General features: G+C 32.0%; 1 protein-coding gene across 1 annotated transcript in view; it reads right to left on the bottom strand.

Annotated features, from left to right (window-relative positions):
- Positions 1-1,647: 1,647 nt before the first annotated feature.
- The window catches only part of LOC140060230 (cytidine monophosphate-N-acetylneuraminic acid hydroxylase-like), a 31,851-nt gene continuing 18,841 nt past the window's right edge, over positions 1,648-14,657 (bottom strand). Inside the window, exons 5-16 of the mRNA XM_072106354.1 lie at positions 14,057-14,247; positions 13,378-13,525; positions 13,017-13,098; positions 12,557-12,694; positions 11,275-11,410; positions 6,007-6,144; positions 5,067-5,114; positions 3,832-3,958; positions 3,491-3,613; positions 3,015-3,127; positions 2,800-2,933; positions 1,648-2,276 (exon numbers count right to left, since the gene is read on the bottom strand). Of these exons, the coding sequence (XP_071962455.1) occupies positions 2,134-2,276; positions 2,800-2,933; positions 3,015-3,127; positions 3,491-3,613; positions 3,832-3,958; positions 5,067-5,114; positions 6,007-6,144; positions 11,275-11,410; positions 12,557-12,694; positions 13,017-13,098; positions 13,378-13,525; positions 14,057-14,247 (1,521 nt within the window). The 3' untranslated portion in view covers positions 1,648-2,133. The remainder of the gene's footprint in view (positions 2,277-2,799; positions 2,934-3,014; positions 3,128-3,490; positions 3,614-3,831; positions 3,959-5,066; positions 5,115-6,006; positions 6,145-11,274; positions 11,411-12,556; positions 12,695-13,016; positions 13,099-13,377; positions 13,526-14,056; positions 14,248-14,657) is intronic.

The following is a 14,657-nucleotide window of genomic DNA, read 5'->3' as shown; positions in this document are numbered from 1 at the left end:
CTTTATGGTGACACAAGCTTTTCCGTGTTAAAATAAAGTATTTATTATTATTATTATTATTATATAATAATTTTAAAACAATTAATATTTAAAAACAGACATAAAATACCATCAAAAATACTACAAACTAACATTAGGCTACTTGAGGGAATTATGTGTAGAAATGTATCAATTAGTCATAATATTACCTATTTCTGGTGGTATAGCTGGATGATGATGAGGGTATTGCTTTATTTATGGCAGGATTGGGTCACAAATGAATATTCATTTTTTTAGGCCTACCACTACCAGCACATGATACGTAAGGAAAATATAAGGAAAAACAGAATAAGAAAAACAAGTCGATTAAAAGGAAACATAAAAACTAAAAATGATGGATATTTAACGAGAAAACTGAAATATAAAAGTATAATACTGACTTAAATAATAAAATTAGCTACGAATAACCAGTCTTCATAATGTAACTTAGTCAATAGTTGTTGTGACTCTAATACTGTAGTACCAATGGGTTATTATTATAGATTGACTTATAAGGTGGGTTACTATTACCGTAGAAGGGGGGTTACTATTAGAATGTGGGTTACTATTAGAAGATTTACGGTATATCGACATAAGTGGGATGTTTGATATCCAGCGCGTCGCGATTGGTGGTCCATTACTTTTGCGCTGCGCTTACGCACCACCAATCAAGAGAGATATTTCGGATGATTATCCATGTCAAGGTCAAGCTTTCCTGTGATAAGTTGTATTTTTTTATTTATTTATTTGGAATTACACCTTTAGATCGGTGTCACACTTAGCACAAAGGTGCATCCTTTACAATAACAATATAAAATATAACAATTAACAGAAAAGTAAAAAGGCAAAAGCAACTATCAACCCCTATCGACCCCCCTCCCAATTTACATCGATACATACAGTAGATCATAATCATTATTTTACACAAATGAATACAAAACAAAATATAGTAAAAGTGTATTAAATAAATTCACCTGACTAAACACAGGTTATTACGTAAACCCGCCAACCCCCCTCACCCACTCCTTTTCAATTTACTTAATGTATATAACATAGTTATTGAGTCATGGAATTCAGTGAATCATTTCGAAATTTCCATGCTTGTTTTAGGTATCTTTTGCAAAAACTATCAACAATATTTTCACACTCTTCATCAATTAAATTATCTGAGTATCCGAAAATATATTTAAGTTTTGTCATTTTCATGAGAAGTATAAAAAGTATCAAACATATCTTTGCTGCCATTTCTATACATATCCACATATAAATTAAATAATTCCTGATTACGTATATTATTTAAAGCTGAACAATTAAGGATGAAATGATGGATGTCTTCGTTTCAATTTGTACCGCATAATTTACATTTTTTATTATTATCAATATTCCAATTTGCAGTTCTATCATTCAAAGGTAGAGTATTTGAACGAGCTTTAAATTTTAATGCAGCACCTTTAAAATTAGTTTTATCAATTAAGTAGTTTTCAAGTCCATGTTTTGATTTTAATGTTTCATAAGTATGTTACTGAGTGAGTCGTCATTTTGTTAATCTACAAACAGTGGATTCGTTCAAAAAATTTAAAATGATATTTGTTTAAAAACTTTTAAAAAATCCATAAAGATTCAAATAAAAAGCAAATTTATTTAATTACCTTATTTATTCTACATAACTTTACATCAACAGTCAAATCCATTGTATTAATTACGTACCGTATAAACAGACATATCTGCTTATAATTATTATCGTATAATAGTATTTCAAAAATGTTACAGTTCATCCATTGTACTATAAAGAGTTTAAATTTAATTTTAAAAAATAGGTATATTGCAATATAAAAAAAGTATATAGGCCTAGTGTGCTTTAGCAAAATATGTTGATATAAAAATCTATATAATATAAAAAATACCTAGTATGATTTACATATTGTAACCGTATTTACATATTATAGTTTATTTGTTCATTATCTCTATTATTGAGATTTAACCATTGTCATGCAGTCATTGCCATTTTCGCAAGTAATTTGTTTTGGGGTTTAAATATATAATACCGTTATCTTTAATTAATAATTCCTTCATTAGCTGCGCGTTGGTAGTAGATAAGATGTCAGTGTAATTAGGCTATATACCATAAGCCAGCAAAAGCACTCCTATCAAAATAGCAGGCATGATGATGACTCGTTTATAATACTGCAATAAGGCAATATATCGGTGTGCAGTTGGGAAACCTCTGTATGGTATGTTACCAAACTTGCTGCTGGATCCTGAATACAAAAAAAGGAATAATGTTCACATTCGATCGAATGTTCAGGACTTCGCACACTATACTCCTCCCCTATAAAGCGTGGTTCCCACTAGAACGCTACGCAGCGACGTATCGACGCAAAGTACTGTATTGCGTATGTATATGTATCACAATTAGGAACCGACGACGCAATAGCGCTGCAAACATCGCAGGTTTGATTTCACGCAGGCGGGGACAAACGCAATTATCAGAAGGACATTTGCTTACGTTACATAACGTTGTATCGCTAGTGGGAACCAAGTGGGAGATCACTTGACGCAACGCATGCAACATAGGGACGCAAGTGATTATGGTCCTGGATGTAATGTATAGAAATACGACGCGACGAACAGGCAGCACATGATCAAGCAAGTTGCGTTTACTTGAGCAAACTATCAGTTTTTCAACCAATTAGTCAACCTCAAAAAACAAGTTTGCAAGTTTACACAAAACTCGAGCACGTTAAGTTAACTAGTGTAGACAGGCCTTGCTTTCCAACGTACCTGCAAGTGCTTTGATTCCACCCGAAGGTTTCCATATAGCCTTTTTCATAGCTTCTTTAACCCGTTGCTCTTTGAGAAATTTGTTCCAGTCAGGTGGATCTTTCTTCAACAGAATCTGCATATGGTTCCAGAATCTGATCAAGAAAAGTTTTCGTCAATTAGGGAATGATGATGATAATTATTATATAATTAGGCCTTTAATTAACAAAACTTACACAAAATGGAATATGTCTGGTTCTCGATACAATCTGTTATTGAAACTAGCGAGATTATCCCAAAATAAGCCATGTACAACCGTCTCTCTGTGCACACCCATTCGATTCTTCACCTATAAAAGGTACAAATTATGCAATATCTGTATTATTGTAATTAATCTTTTTTTTTTAAGGCGGTCGGCATCATGATGTCATAGAGCATTAAAAAAATGGAGAGTGCAGATAAATTCTCTGCACTTTCTTTTTATAAAAGCTTCGCTTCGCCTTCCATTTATTACACAGGGCCTACAAATTAAACAAAAATCAAAAACCAAAATAATTACAATTGACTCTCCATGAGCGGCCGCCTCCCTTAACAGGGTCACTTTCTAAAGCCCGTTTGATCTTCCTATCTAATTTGTGTATTTGGTACCTCCCGTAAGCGGCCGCGGCTACTTTTAAAAAAAATTAAAAACTAGATTTTTAGAACAACTTACTTCAAGAAAATTATGTTTACGGGCTGGTCTGCTAGTTGGATATGCTGGGTTGTTTTCATTGAAATCAACAAGGAATTCATATCCACCTTCAATTAACTCAAAGTTGTCATCTGTTTCAATCACCTGAAATATATTTTATTTACATTTGGTGAACATTATAATGAACTTTTATATTTATTGATCCATTAACAATTTCAGATGGACGAGTTAAAATATAGTGCCAATGATGTACAATATAGAGTTTAATGAAATGTAAATTATATTCTTAATCACAATTTGGTTAGCATGTGGTGTTCATGCAATCCTAAAATTATAGACAAATATTTTAACGTCACTCCTACCCTAAGTACAAGATTGTAATTGCTGAAGCCAATCCAATTGTAATAAAATTGGATCCAGTCTGGGTAAGCGAATATTTCGTTGTCGTAGTTTTTATTAACATTGTTAACATACAAATCGAAATTCCAACTGAAAGAAGAATAAGAAAATAAATCTATCATAAACGAATCACATGACTACCATAAAACAAGTTTAAGTTTTTTTTTTTATCTTATGTGGGTTCATCCCACTTTTATTTCCATACCACTGTTCTCTTTACATATATTTTTCACTATACACTATACATATCATTATATTTACAATGTTTGTTTAATCATCTGTATACATATACTTATTTAAAGAGTTTTATTCATTTGTTTACATATTATCACATTGATTACATAGCTTCCTCTTTTTAAACATATTATCTGTAACACATTTTCATTAACAAGCTTATTTTTTTTCTTACATAGTTGTTTTTGATTTTTTCATCTACCACATTTTCATTTAACAATGTATATTCTCTGTTATACTCATTACTTACTACATGTTTACTGTTAATATAATATTGTTCTCATCCTTTAACATTAATATTAATATTTTTGTTCTTTAATGTTTACAAAACCAGCAGATCCTTTTTTGCATCTATAACTTCTTAAATTTTCATTTAACTTTTTTACTTTCTTTTCTTATGTGGATTCATTCCACTTTTTTTTTTTTTACTTACTTTCTTTAAAAAAAAAAAAAAACTATTTCCATATATTATTTTGTTTATACATACATTATCATTTAACCACATTGATTACATAGTTTCCTCTTTTTATACATATTATCTATAACACATTTTCATAAAACAAGTTATTAAGTTAAAAACAATTGAAACAAGACAATTTGGCAAAATATTGTAAAAAAACTGCATGATCATATTAAGCTTATAGTCTACACTAGAAAACCTTAGTTTGCACACTTAAGCAAATTCTGAGTTAGGCAACACTAAAGTTTTACAAAGTTTTCCACATTTAGAGTTCGCAAACTAAAGTTTGCTGTGCAGGGCTTTAAGCTTAAATTGAAGATCTTTGCGTTACATTTTATACCCTTTTCACATCTGCAAAATGTAACAACTTGTAACCAGGTTTGCATAGTGTAAACACAATTTTGTGGAAAATCTCCCGAGATTTCACAGGGGTCCCATGTGACACTGATGAGAATTCAAATAACATATCCAATCAGATCATTCTTAATTATGAAAGTTGTTTACCTGTCTTTGAAAATCTTTGTACCTGGTGGCGGATTTGTTACATAATCACTGAAATGTTAAATTATAGTCAGAATAATGCTTAGAAAAGTGAAAAACAAAAACTAAATTAAGTAGAAATATCTATTTAAAACTAAGAAGCACTTTAAATACACATGATTAATTTAACATATCGTAATAAGTATTGATGTTAACTAGAAAGCCACTCCGAGAGTGCATACCTCCGCCGACTGTAAAATTCTCCTACATAAGATTTCTCCGGGAAAAAAAAAAATATATATATATTTGTGTGTGTCTTAATGCTGTTTCCGATTTAGGCTAATTTCACTACAAGCATGTGTATGCGAGTTTGGTGTAATGGTTATGTAACAAGCCTTTCAACAATTAACAATAGCTTCAGTTGACTAACAATAGAACAGCAACGCGAAAATCAAACGAGTGAATTTGAAAAGAAATAGGTTTTTACTACTACTCGCTTAAAAAAACTTGCACATTAAATCAAATTATGTTTTAAAATTACAAATCAGAAATTATAACTCTTGGCCTTTGTATAAAAATGAAGTTTTTTGGACAAGTAGTTCTCGAGAAAATGCAATTACAGTTTACTTGTTACTTTAAGACTGCTCGCCGGCTTTTGAAAAATTCTGTCCTATCTTTTAACACTAGCAGGTCTGAAAAGTGTACTAAAAAGTGTTCCAGAATTGGGACCGTGGTCCGAAATGGTTCCAAAATTTAATGGAATGGTCCTTGACCAAATATCTATCTGTAAATTCATTTTGGTAAAGATCTTGTAATTACTTTTTGAGTAATCCTGCTAACAAACAGACAAACAAACAGACAGACACAAACAAACACACGCGATCGATTACATTTACCTCCTTGGCGGAAGTAAATTATAATTTATAACCAAATAATAAACATATTGGAGAATCTTGTAGTATACCTTTGGTTGGTAATGGCTTTTGCCAAATCAAGAGTTGCGCCCGGCAAGGGCGTCCATGTATTGACTTCTGGACAGTGCTTGTTTATGAATGCATTTAAAGCAACAGGATTGTTCCTGAAATTGTTTTCTTTAATGTATCTGATCAAAATAAAAGTAATATTGTTGGAGTTACAAAAAACATTAAATCATTTTAAAAAACGAAAAAAAAAAGTAGAAGTTATTTACATTCATGGTCAAGATGGAACCAAAGTAATGTACAAAAGTCAAATGACTGTCTTTAGAACTCATTGTTTTGCAGTCATAGCGATAGGTAATATCTGGGGAGATGTCCGGAAATAAGTTATTATGTTTGGTAACCACACCAATGAAAAGTATAAGGTAAAAAGTTATTTCAGTTTTTGGGAATGAAAAGGCGACGACCGCACCCTAATAGTCCAGGGGCTTATGTCATTTTGTAGGCTTTTGATGTTAATTGTCGGCACCAACGTTTTTCTGACTCAGAATTTTCCTCTGAACAAGAAAAACTTTGGTGCCATTTTTTTCGACCATGGCAAGTGGCCGCCATTTTGATTTTGAAGATGGCGGACTAACTTTAACAAAACTGATCATGTGTGGTATCATTGGAAAGGGAATACAATACTGATCATTTATTGCCATTACACCCATACCCCAAAATGCATAGCAACAAAGATAATCGCAATTACATTATGTCATGTGATCAAAATGAGGTCAAAGGTCAAATTTCGACCACTTATGAATACCATTGTGTTTGGTATCGACGGAAAGCTTTTTTTATACTTAGTACAGCTGTACATATAGTTTTTACATTCATCACACCATTTTCTAGAAATTTTAAATTTTGTCTATAAATAATATAGCTAACAACTTATTTCAAGTTTAAAATAAGTGAGTTTATTACTGTAACGATATGTTAAGCCTTACACCCTATGTTTTTTCGACCTAATTTAAGGTCACAAACTACATTTTATGTAAAAATAAATACTATATGATCCTATTTCGATAACTTTTATCGTTTTTAAACTGTTCAAAATGTGAAAAATATGTTGATTCTAATAATTTAATCGGCCCGATGTAAATCCCACAAGGCATCGTGCGAGGATTGATATTTTCATGTTGATATGGATGCAGGGCCAGTTTCGGTAGGCCATCATGAAAACAAATAAGAGAACCATAAACTTTTTATATGTAAATTGACAGACCACAGCGTACAATTAACCAGCAGTCAACAATACCGCGCACAGATATATATGTAGATAATTATGTTTGTGAACATGCTCAGAATGAATTTCTGACTGTTTAGATTGCTTGTGCATCATGCGAAGGTATATCTTCATTTCCCATGTCCGTAATATTGGGCCAAAATTCCGTAATAATTATGGACGTTCCCAACTTTGAAATAACAGTGTTAAACAGTGTTAATGCTTCAACTCCCTTTTTAAATGCAATATTTTATTATTTTTTTCTCTCAAAATTAGTCGACCAAACTCTCGCAACACCGACTTATTTTCTCTTGCCTGTTGTCGAGTCAACGTAACCAAAAATGGTTTCATTCAAAGATTATCCAAGCTTTTTAATTCAATTTCTATAAGGATAAAACTATCGATATTTTTTTGACACTTTGTCCAAATTTAGGTCTAAAATTCTTAAATTGATTTAAGTTTGCCATTTTGTATGTTTCATGTTTTGTATTTTTATGTGCTTTTAATTCTATATTTATATCTAAAGAGTTTTAATGCATCCTGTAATTGGCGATTTTTCGCTGTTTGGATGTGAAATAAAATAAAATAAAATTGCTTTTTTCTGCAAATTTCGATATTTTTTTTTCTTGAGTGTGGTTTAAGCAACACTGTTGTACAGTATTGTACAGTTTATAGGGGATAAATGAAATTTATTTTTGGAAATTGTGGTTTTATTGACTTATTTAGCATTTTTTCCAAAATATTTTTATCTAACTTGTTTTTATTCCATAGTCGCGTAGTGTGAGTTACCGGCAGAAAAAATATGCGGTATACGATCAGTATTGCTGTTTGCTACTGTTAGCCCGATATAGTTTAACAAAATTAAATTAATATGTGAAAACACTGACCCATGTACCGCCTCTGATTCAGAGGAAAGCGATGTTGAAATTTGACTAGGTTAGCTAAGTGTACCCAATACATTCCGAGTCTCTTTTATTTGCTGACGATCTGAAATTGTTTAAAGTGATTACCACTCCACAGGATGCTTTTTCACTTCAGGAGGATCTGGATGGTCTCGAGGAATGGACGGAGAAGTGGGGGATAAAACTTAATGCTAATAAATGCAAATATTTATCTATAACACTTAAAAAAAGGCCTGTGCTCTTCAATTATAATCTGAGTGGACATGATCTTGAGATGGTTTATGTATGGAAAGATTTAGGTATTTTTATTGATAGTAAATTAAATTTTTGTTCACATATTAATCATGTCTTGTCAAAAGCTAATAGAATGATGGGCTTAATATGGAGAAATTGTAGGTGTATGAACGACGGCAGGGCACTTTTATCTTTATACAAATCTATTATACGTCCTCACCTTGAATATTGTTCCGCAATTTTCAATTCAATTTCTCCATGTCAGGCCCGTCGAATCGACACTGTTCAACGGAAGTTTGTTCGATTCCTGTCTTATAACTGTGTTAATTTTGCCTTTTCCATTGATTCTGTCGGCAATCGTCGAACGATATCTGGTATGGTTTTTTTATATAATATTTTAAATTCTAAATATGACTGTTCATTAATTTCACTATTTAGTTTAAATGTTCCTGGTCGTACACGAAATAGACATTTATTGCATATTCCTTTTAGCCGTGTCGAATGTACTAAGAGGGGACTTTTTCATAGACTACCTTATACATTTAATAATCTAAATAGCAATCATATCGATATTTTTAATGATAGACTTGGTTATTTTAAGAGGACGATTATGTGTTCACTTCTTGAACAGCCTGCATAACCTGTTTTAATTGAAATTGTTTATGGCATGCCAATTTATGTTTTATATATATATATATATATATATTTTATCTGTATTTTATTGTTAACCGTTTTTGATGTTGTATTGTTTTATGTTTCAAACCTGTTAGTGGCGGTATTTATCGCTGTTGGTTTTGATTGAATAAAATAAAAATAGAAAAAATAAAAAATACACAATATTGAATGTCAGTTTGGACATGGTCACGTCAGATATGGAAATGTTATTATCTTGAATTGAAAGATAATGTTATTATCTTGGTATATTTTATATATCCACTGGTAGTTCTGAAGTACTATTAGGGGCGGTAGCAGGACCATTTGAATAGGGTTGCCCAAGAATCCAGGGCTGTCGGTACTGAGCATATGCGCCAAGGCCCCCATGGTTAAATGACACCCCTAGCATGGTACTCTCACACGTAAAATTCACGATAAATGGCAGCTCTAGTTCACCGCCGGAAATGACACTCGATATCGGGCTACAGTAGTAGCAAACAGCAATACTGATCGTATACCGCATATTTTTTCCGCCGGTAACACACACTACGCGACTATAGGATAAAACAAGTTAGATAAATCCTATTTTGAAATAAATGCTAAATAAGTCAGTAAAACCACAATTTCCAAATATAAATTTCATTTATCTAATATAAACTGTACAACAGTGTTACTTAAACCACACTCCAGAAAAGAAAAAATCGAAATTTGCAGAAAGAAGCAATTTTAACACTGTTATTATTTCAAAGTTCGGAACGTCCATAATTATTACAGAATTTTGGTCCAATATTACGGGCATGGGAAATGAAGATATACAGTACCTTCGCATGATGCACAAGCATTCTACTAAACAGTCAGAAATTCATTCTGAGCATGTTCACAAACATAATTATCTACATAATATGTGCGCGGTATTGTTGACTGCTGGTCAATTGTACGCTGCGGTCTGTCAATTTACATATAGGCTCTTATATATGATGAAATGGGATCTAAATTTTAATTTATTGGCAAAAAACATTTAGTATGAAATTAAGGGTGTTGCAACACCCTGTGTCCGCCCCTGACTATACATGGTGGCATACTGTATAGGCTTCATTTATACAATACATCTGATAGTCATTTTGTATGTTAAATCCCCAAAACCTGCAATTGTTGTCGTTTTGTAAAAATAATGTATATATATAATTTTAAAAACAATAAACCAGGTCATGTCTTGTCTTAAATGTACGTTCTAAGGTTAATTAAGATTAAAAGATAACGGTAACGTACGAACATCGTACGCTTGCTATATGCTTATCATGACGTTGTCTCATTGCTGAAATAATTTTCTTTCCTTTTTTGGCAGAATCCGTTAATACAAATTGGGGCAGACCTGGTATTTTCGCCAAAAAGTTATGGTTCTCTTGTTTGTTTTGACGATCACCGACCGAAACTGGCCGTGCATCCATATCAACACGAAAATATCAATATCTTGTGGGATTTAGCAGGCCGATTAAATTATTGTTATTAGAATCAACTTATTTTTCACATTTTGAACAGTTTAAAGACGAAAAAAGTTATCGAAATAGGATCATATAGTATTTATTTTTACATAAAATGTAGTTTGTGACCTTAAATTAGGTCGAAAACACTTAGGTCGTAGGGCTTTAACACATTGTTACAGTAATAAACTAACTTATTTTAAACTTGAAATAAGGTGTATAGCTATATTATTTATATACAAAATTTAAACTTTCTAGAAAATGGTGTGATGAATGTAAAAACTATATGTACAGCTGTACTAAGTATAAAAAAAGCTTTCCGTTGATACCAAACACAATGGTATTTATAATTTGTCGAAATTTGACCTTTGACCTCATTTTGGTCACATGACATAATGTAATTGCGATTATCTCTGTTGCTATGCATTTTGGGGTATGGGTGTAATGGAAATAAATGATCAGTATTTAATTCCCTTTCCAATGATACCATTCGCGATCATTTTTGTTAAAGTAAGTCCGCCATCTTGAAAATCAAAATGGCGGCCACTTGCCATGGTCGAAAAAAATGGCACCAAAGTTTTTCTTGTTCAGCAAAAAATTCTGAGTCAGAAAAACGTTGGTGCCGACAATTAACATCAAAAGCCTACAAGTGCCTTTTTTTCGACATAAGCTCCTGGACTATAAGGTGTCATATTTAGGAAAGTCATACCGGTAATGCAAGAAAGGTGATTTTATGGGTTTGGAATGGACTGAAAAAAAAAAAACTCTGAAACTAACTTGTCTGCCGGATGCGCCTCTAAGAAGTAACCAGCGATTGGACAGAACACTTTTGGGTTGACTTCTTTAATGACCTGACACTTGTAGTAAAGAAGTTTGTTTCTCTCAAACTTCACATATTCCCTTTTCCAATTTTCTGAGTTGGAAAATACAAAATATTCAATTTAGTTCTCTCTCCATTGTGTGTTGTCGTATAGTAAATGTATTCAAAGTATTCATTTAAATATGTTTGATTAAGATCACATTAATTTGTTTTAATATTTAATAAAGAAGTCTGAAGGTTTGCATAGCAAAAAAACAAAGAAATGTAAAATTGCTTGTACACCATTCGGCGCTAGTTCAGTTTCGCATCTGGCTTTTATTTCGACAAATTTGTTAAGTAACTTTATCGTGAATATCCCACCTTAGAATGAAGCCTAATTCATAAATACTTTTACGAAGGAAAATCACAGAAAAAGTAACAAGTAAATCTTTTATATTGATGAAGTTACAGACGTGTTTCTCACACACGGTTCGTGAATTTCCTATACTCCATGTACAATATTGTCGTTTCTATTCATTCAACATTAATTTATTTAGAAACAGTTTAAGAAAAAAGCAGCATACATTTACAATATGGAGCACCAAAATAATAACAGAGGTTAAAAACTCAGTAGAATGCGTATTTTTAGGCCCTAATTCATTTATTAGTGAAAATTACGTTCAGTCTCAATGCAATATATTTAGTCAAATGTCAATACAACTAAAATGTTACTGTTGATATTGTACACGGTTTTCGTTAACTTTCTTTAACATTGTACTGTAGGTTTATACCTCAATGATCTAAATAATATCCCTCTTAATCTATAGTCTTAGTAGAAGCTGATTAGGGTCGGTTGATATTCTTTGAAAACAGCACATTTTTAGCAGTAACATGTTACAGCATTTTTATTGACAAAATATTTTTAAATTAAACAGGATCAATAATAGACATTAAAAGTAGACGCATTCCAATGAGTTGGTGCTCTATAGAAACGAAGAATAATGCGAAATTTGCGATAAACATGTCTGTAATGCGTGTTAACAATAAGTGCATATTTGAAAGCGTTATTGTTCCCAAAAATGCGTAAGCTGTTTTAGTGTTGTTATTGGTCTCATTGTTAAATCCTTCTTTATATTTAAAAACAAATCTATTTAATTACTTTCATTTCGAAGTTAAAAGCGCTATAAAAATCTATTACATTTTCAAACTCTAGTAAAATTAAAGTTCGCAATATGATTTACTGAATCCGTCTTTACTTACCAGTGTAACTACCACCAGAGAAGCAAAGCGGATAACAAGTGGCCCCGCCAGCAAAATCACTCAGCAGTAGATCAATGTTAGTGGGTAAACTTCTTGCATTGGGGCTCGCACAGTCTACCGTGTTTAACACAAGATGGCCTTTGGAAAAAATATATACATTTGCATGGTTTTATTTTCAGCTTTCTTAAATAAATTCATTCATTTATTTACACAAAGCAAAAATCAAAATATGTTAACAAAATATGAATCAAATTAATGATTAATGCCTTTGTATCTGGAGAAACGCAAATAAGGTCTGAGAGCTTTAAGACCGGTTCCACCTTTTTTTTTATAATTCGGATCAATGTTCATAGAGACAAACTGGGGTTACAGACGGTAATGATTTTGTAAATTTGAGCAATCATTGCAGTAAGCTTATATTAAGGTACTGTTATGTCAGACTTCAAAATTTATTTTGTACCTTTATAGTCGACGAGTAGGCATGTATCCATTTCTGGATGAACTCCGTCCATCATAATCATAAACCGTAAATCCTTATTGACCTACAAGGGATAACCTAAATTGTAAGACACTTTGCCAAAAAGAAACGATCAAAGTACGAGATGCACAAATATAAACACAAACAGTTTCAGAAATGTATACTATGCAAGCCATACATAAGTTATATTTTATTTAGTATTATTATTATTATTATTTTATTACTATTATATTCTGATTTCAAACTCGTTTATTAATCCAATTCTCCTAGTTAAAATCTTCCATAAAGAGAATATGACTATAAACAAAAATAGTGACACATTATTATAAAAAAAAGTGAATACCTCGTGCCAAGATCCAATCTTAAGTATGTTGATGTTGTTAAGTTTAACACCGCTACGCCCCAATTTGCAAAACACAGGCATAGATGTATCGCCAACATAAATAGGTATGTTGGGGTTTCTCTCGGAAAGACATTTTAGTGTAGGATAACTGTTAATTCAATAATAACACTTTTTATTTCGAATACATTTAATAAAAATGTCATACTTTACTGTACGCCTTTTTTTTATGTGGTTGCTATATTTTGATTTGATTTATTCAATTCAAAATTCAATTCAAAATTCTTTAATCATCCCACACGGGGAAATTCAAATAAAAAGGTCTGGATTAAAATGATTACAAAAATATACAAAATATCACAATACACAGTACAATATAACAAGAGTCAAAGTTCAAGAATTTAAGAGTCGGATGGCCACAGGCAAAACGAATTTCTTTTCCGGTTTGTTCTACATGCCGGGCATCGAAAACGACGCCCATGAGGCATGAGCTCGAAATCACTGAACAAGGCATGGTCATATTGGTTCAAAACATGGAAAATGAAATGGAACAATAAAAACAAAATTAATTTAACCAGGTTTATATAATATGTGGATGTTCACAAAATTCCTATCTAGTTTAGTGAATATCATTATCGTTCCTGCCATTTGTTGTAAATGACTAAAACAATCTAAATTCTACCTTAAATGATCAGGGTGTAGATGACTGATGTAGATAAGATCGGCAGAAGATAGTTGATCTAGCCAATCGGCAGGTGGCTCATGCAATAACCACCAACTCCTAGCAAATGCCGGGCCCGTCAGCCAAGGATCGGTGAACATGACAACATTTCCAAACTTTAACTTCAAACATGCATGGGCAAAATATGTTACCTGTTAAAACATTTTTTGTTGTTGCAATTATTAACGTACATCATTAAGGTCAAACAAATTTATCTTAAAAAGAATGTATTTATTTTTTACGTTGAATATGTCCTTTGTAATGTCACAATTTATTATTATTATTTATCTGAAAAAACTGTAATTGAAAGCAAAAAAATATTCAACTGGAAGTTTTTTGTTTGTTTTTATATTTAACCTTTTAGTTTGTTTAAGCCTATAAAATGAAAGTTTTTTCCTTCATTACCTCCGCCAAGGAGGTTATATTTTCACCCCTGTATGTTTGGGTGTGTGTGTGTGTGTATGTGTGTGTCTGTGAACAGCCTGGAGGCCACAGTTTTTATCCCCAAAAGCTCGGAGGAGTTCGAATTTGAGGAGAAAAGGTCATAGGTCAAGGTCACAAC

This window comes from Antedon mediterranea, chromosome 10 (assembly GCF_964355755.1).
Source record: "Antedon mediterranea chromosome 10, ecAntMedi1.1, whole genome shotgun sequence".
Taxonomy (NCBI): domain Eukaryota; kingdom Metazoa; phylum Echinodermata; class Crinoidea; order Comatulida; family Antedonidae; genus Antedon; species Antedon mediterranea.
The sequence above is the reverse complement of the archived record's forward strand: the minus strand, read 5'-3'. Positions and strand labels throughout refer to the sequence as shown.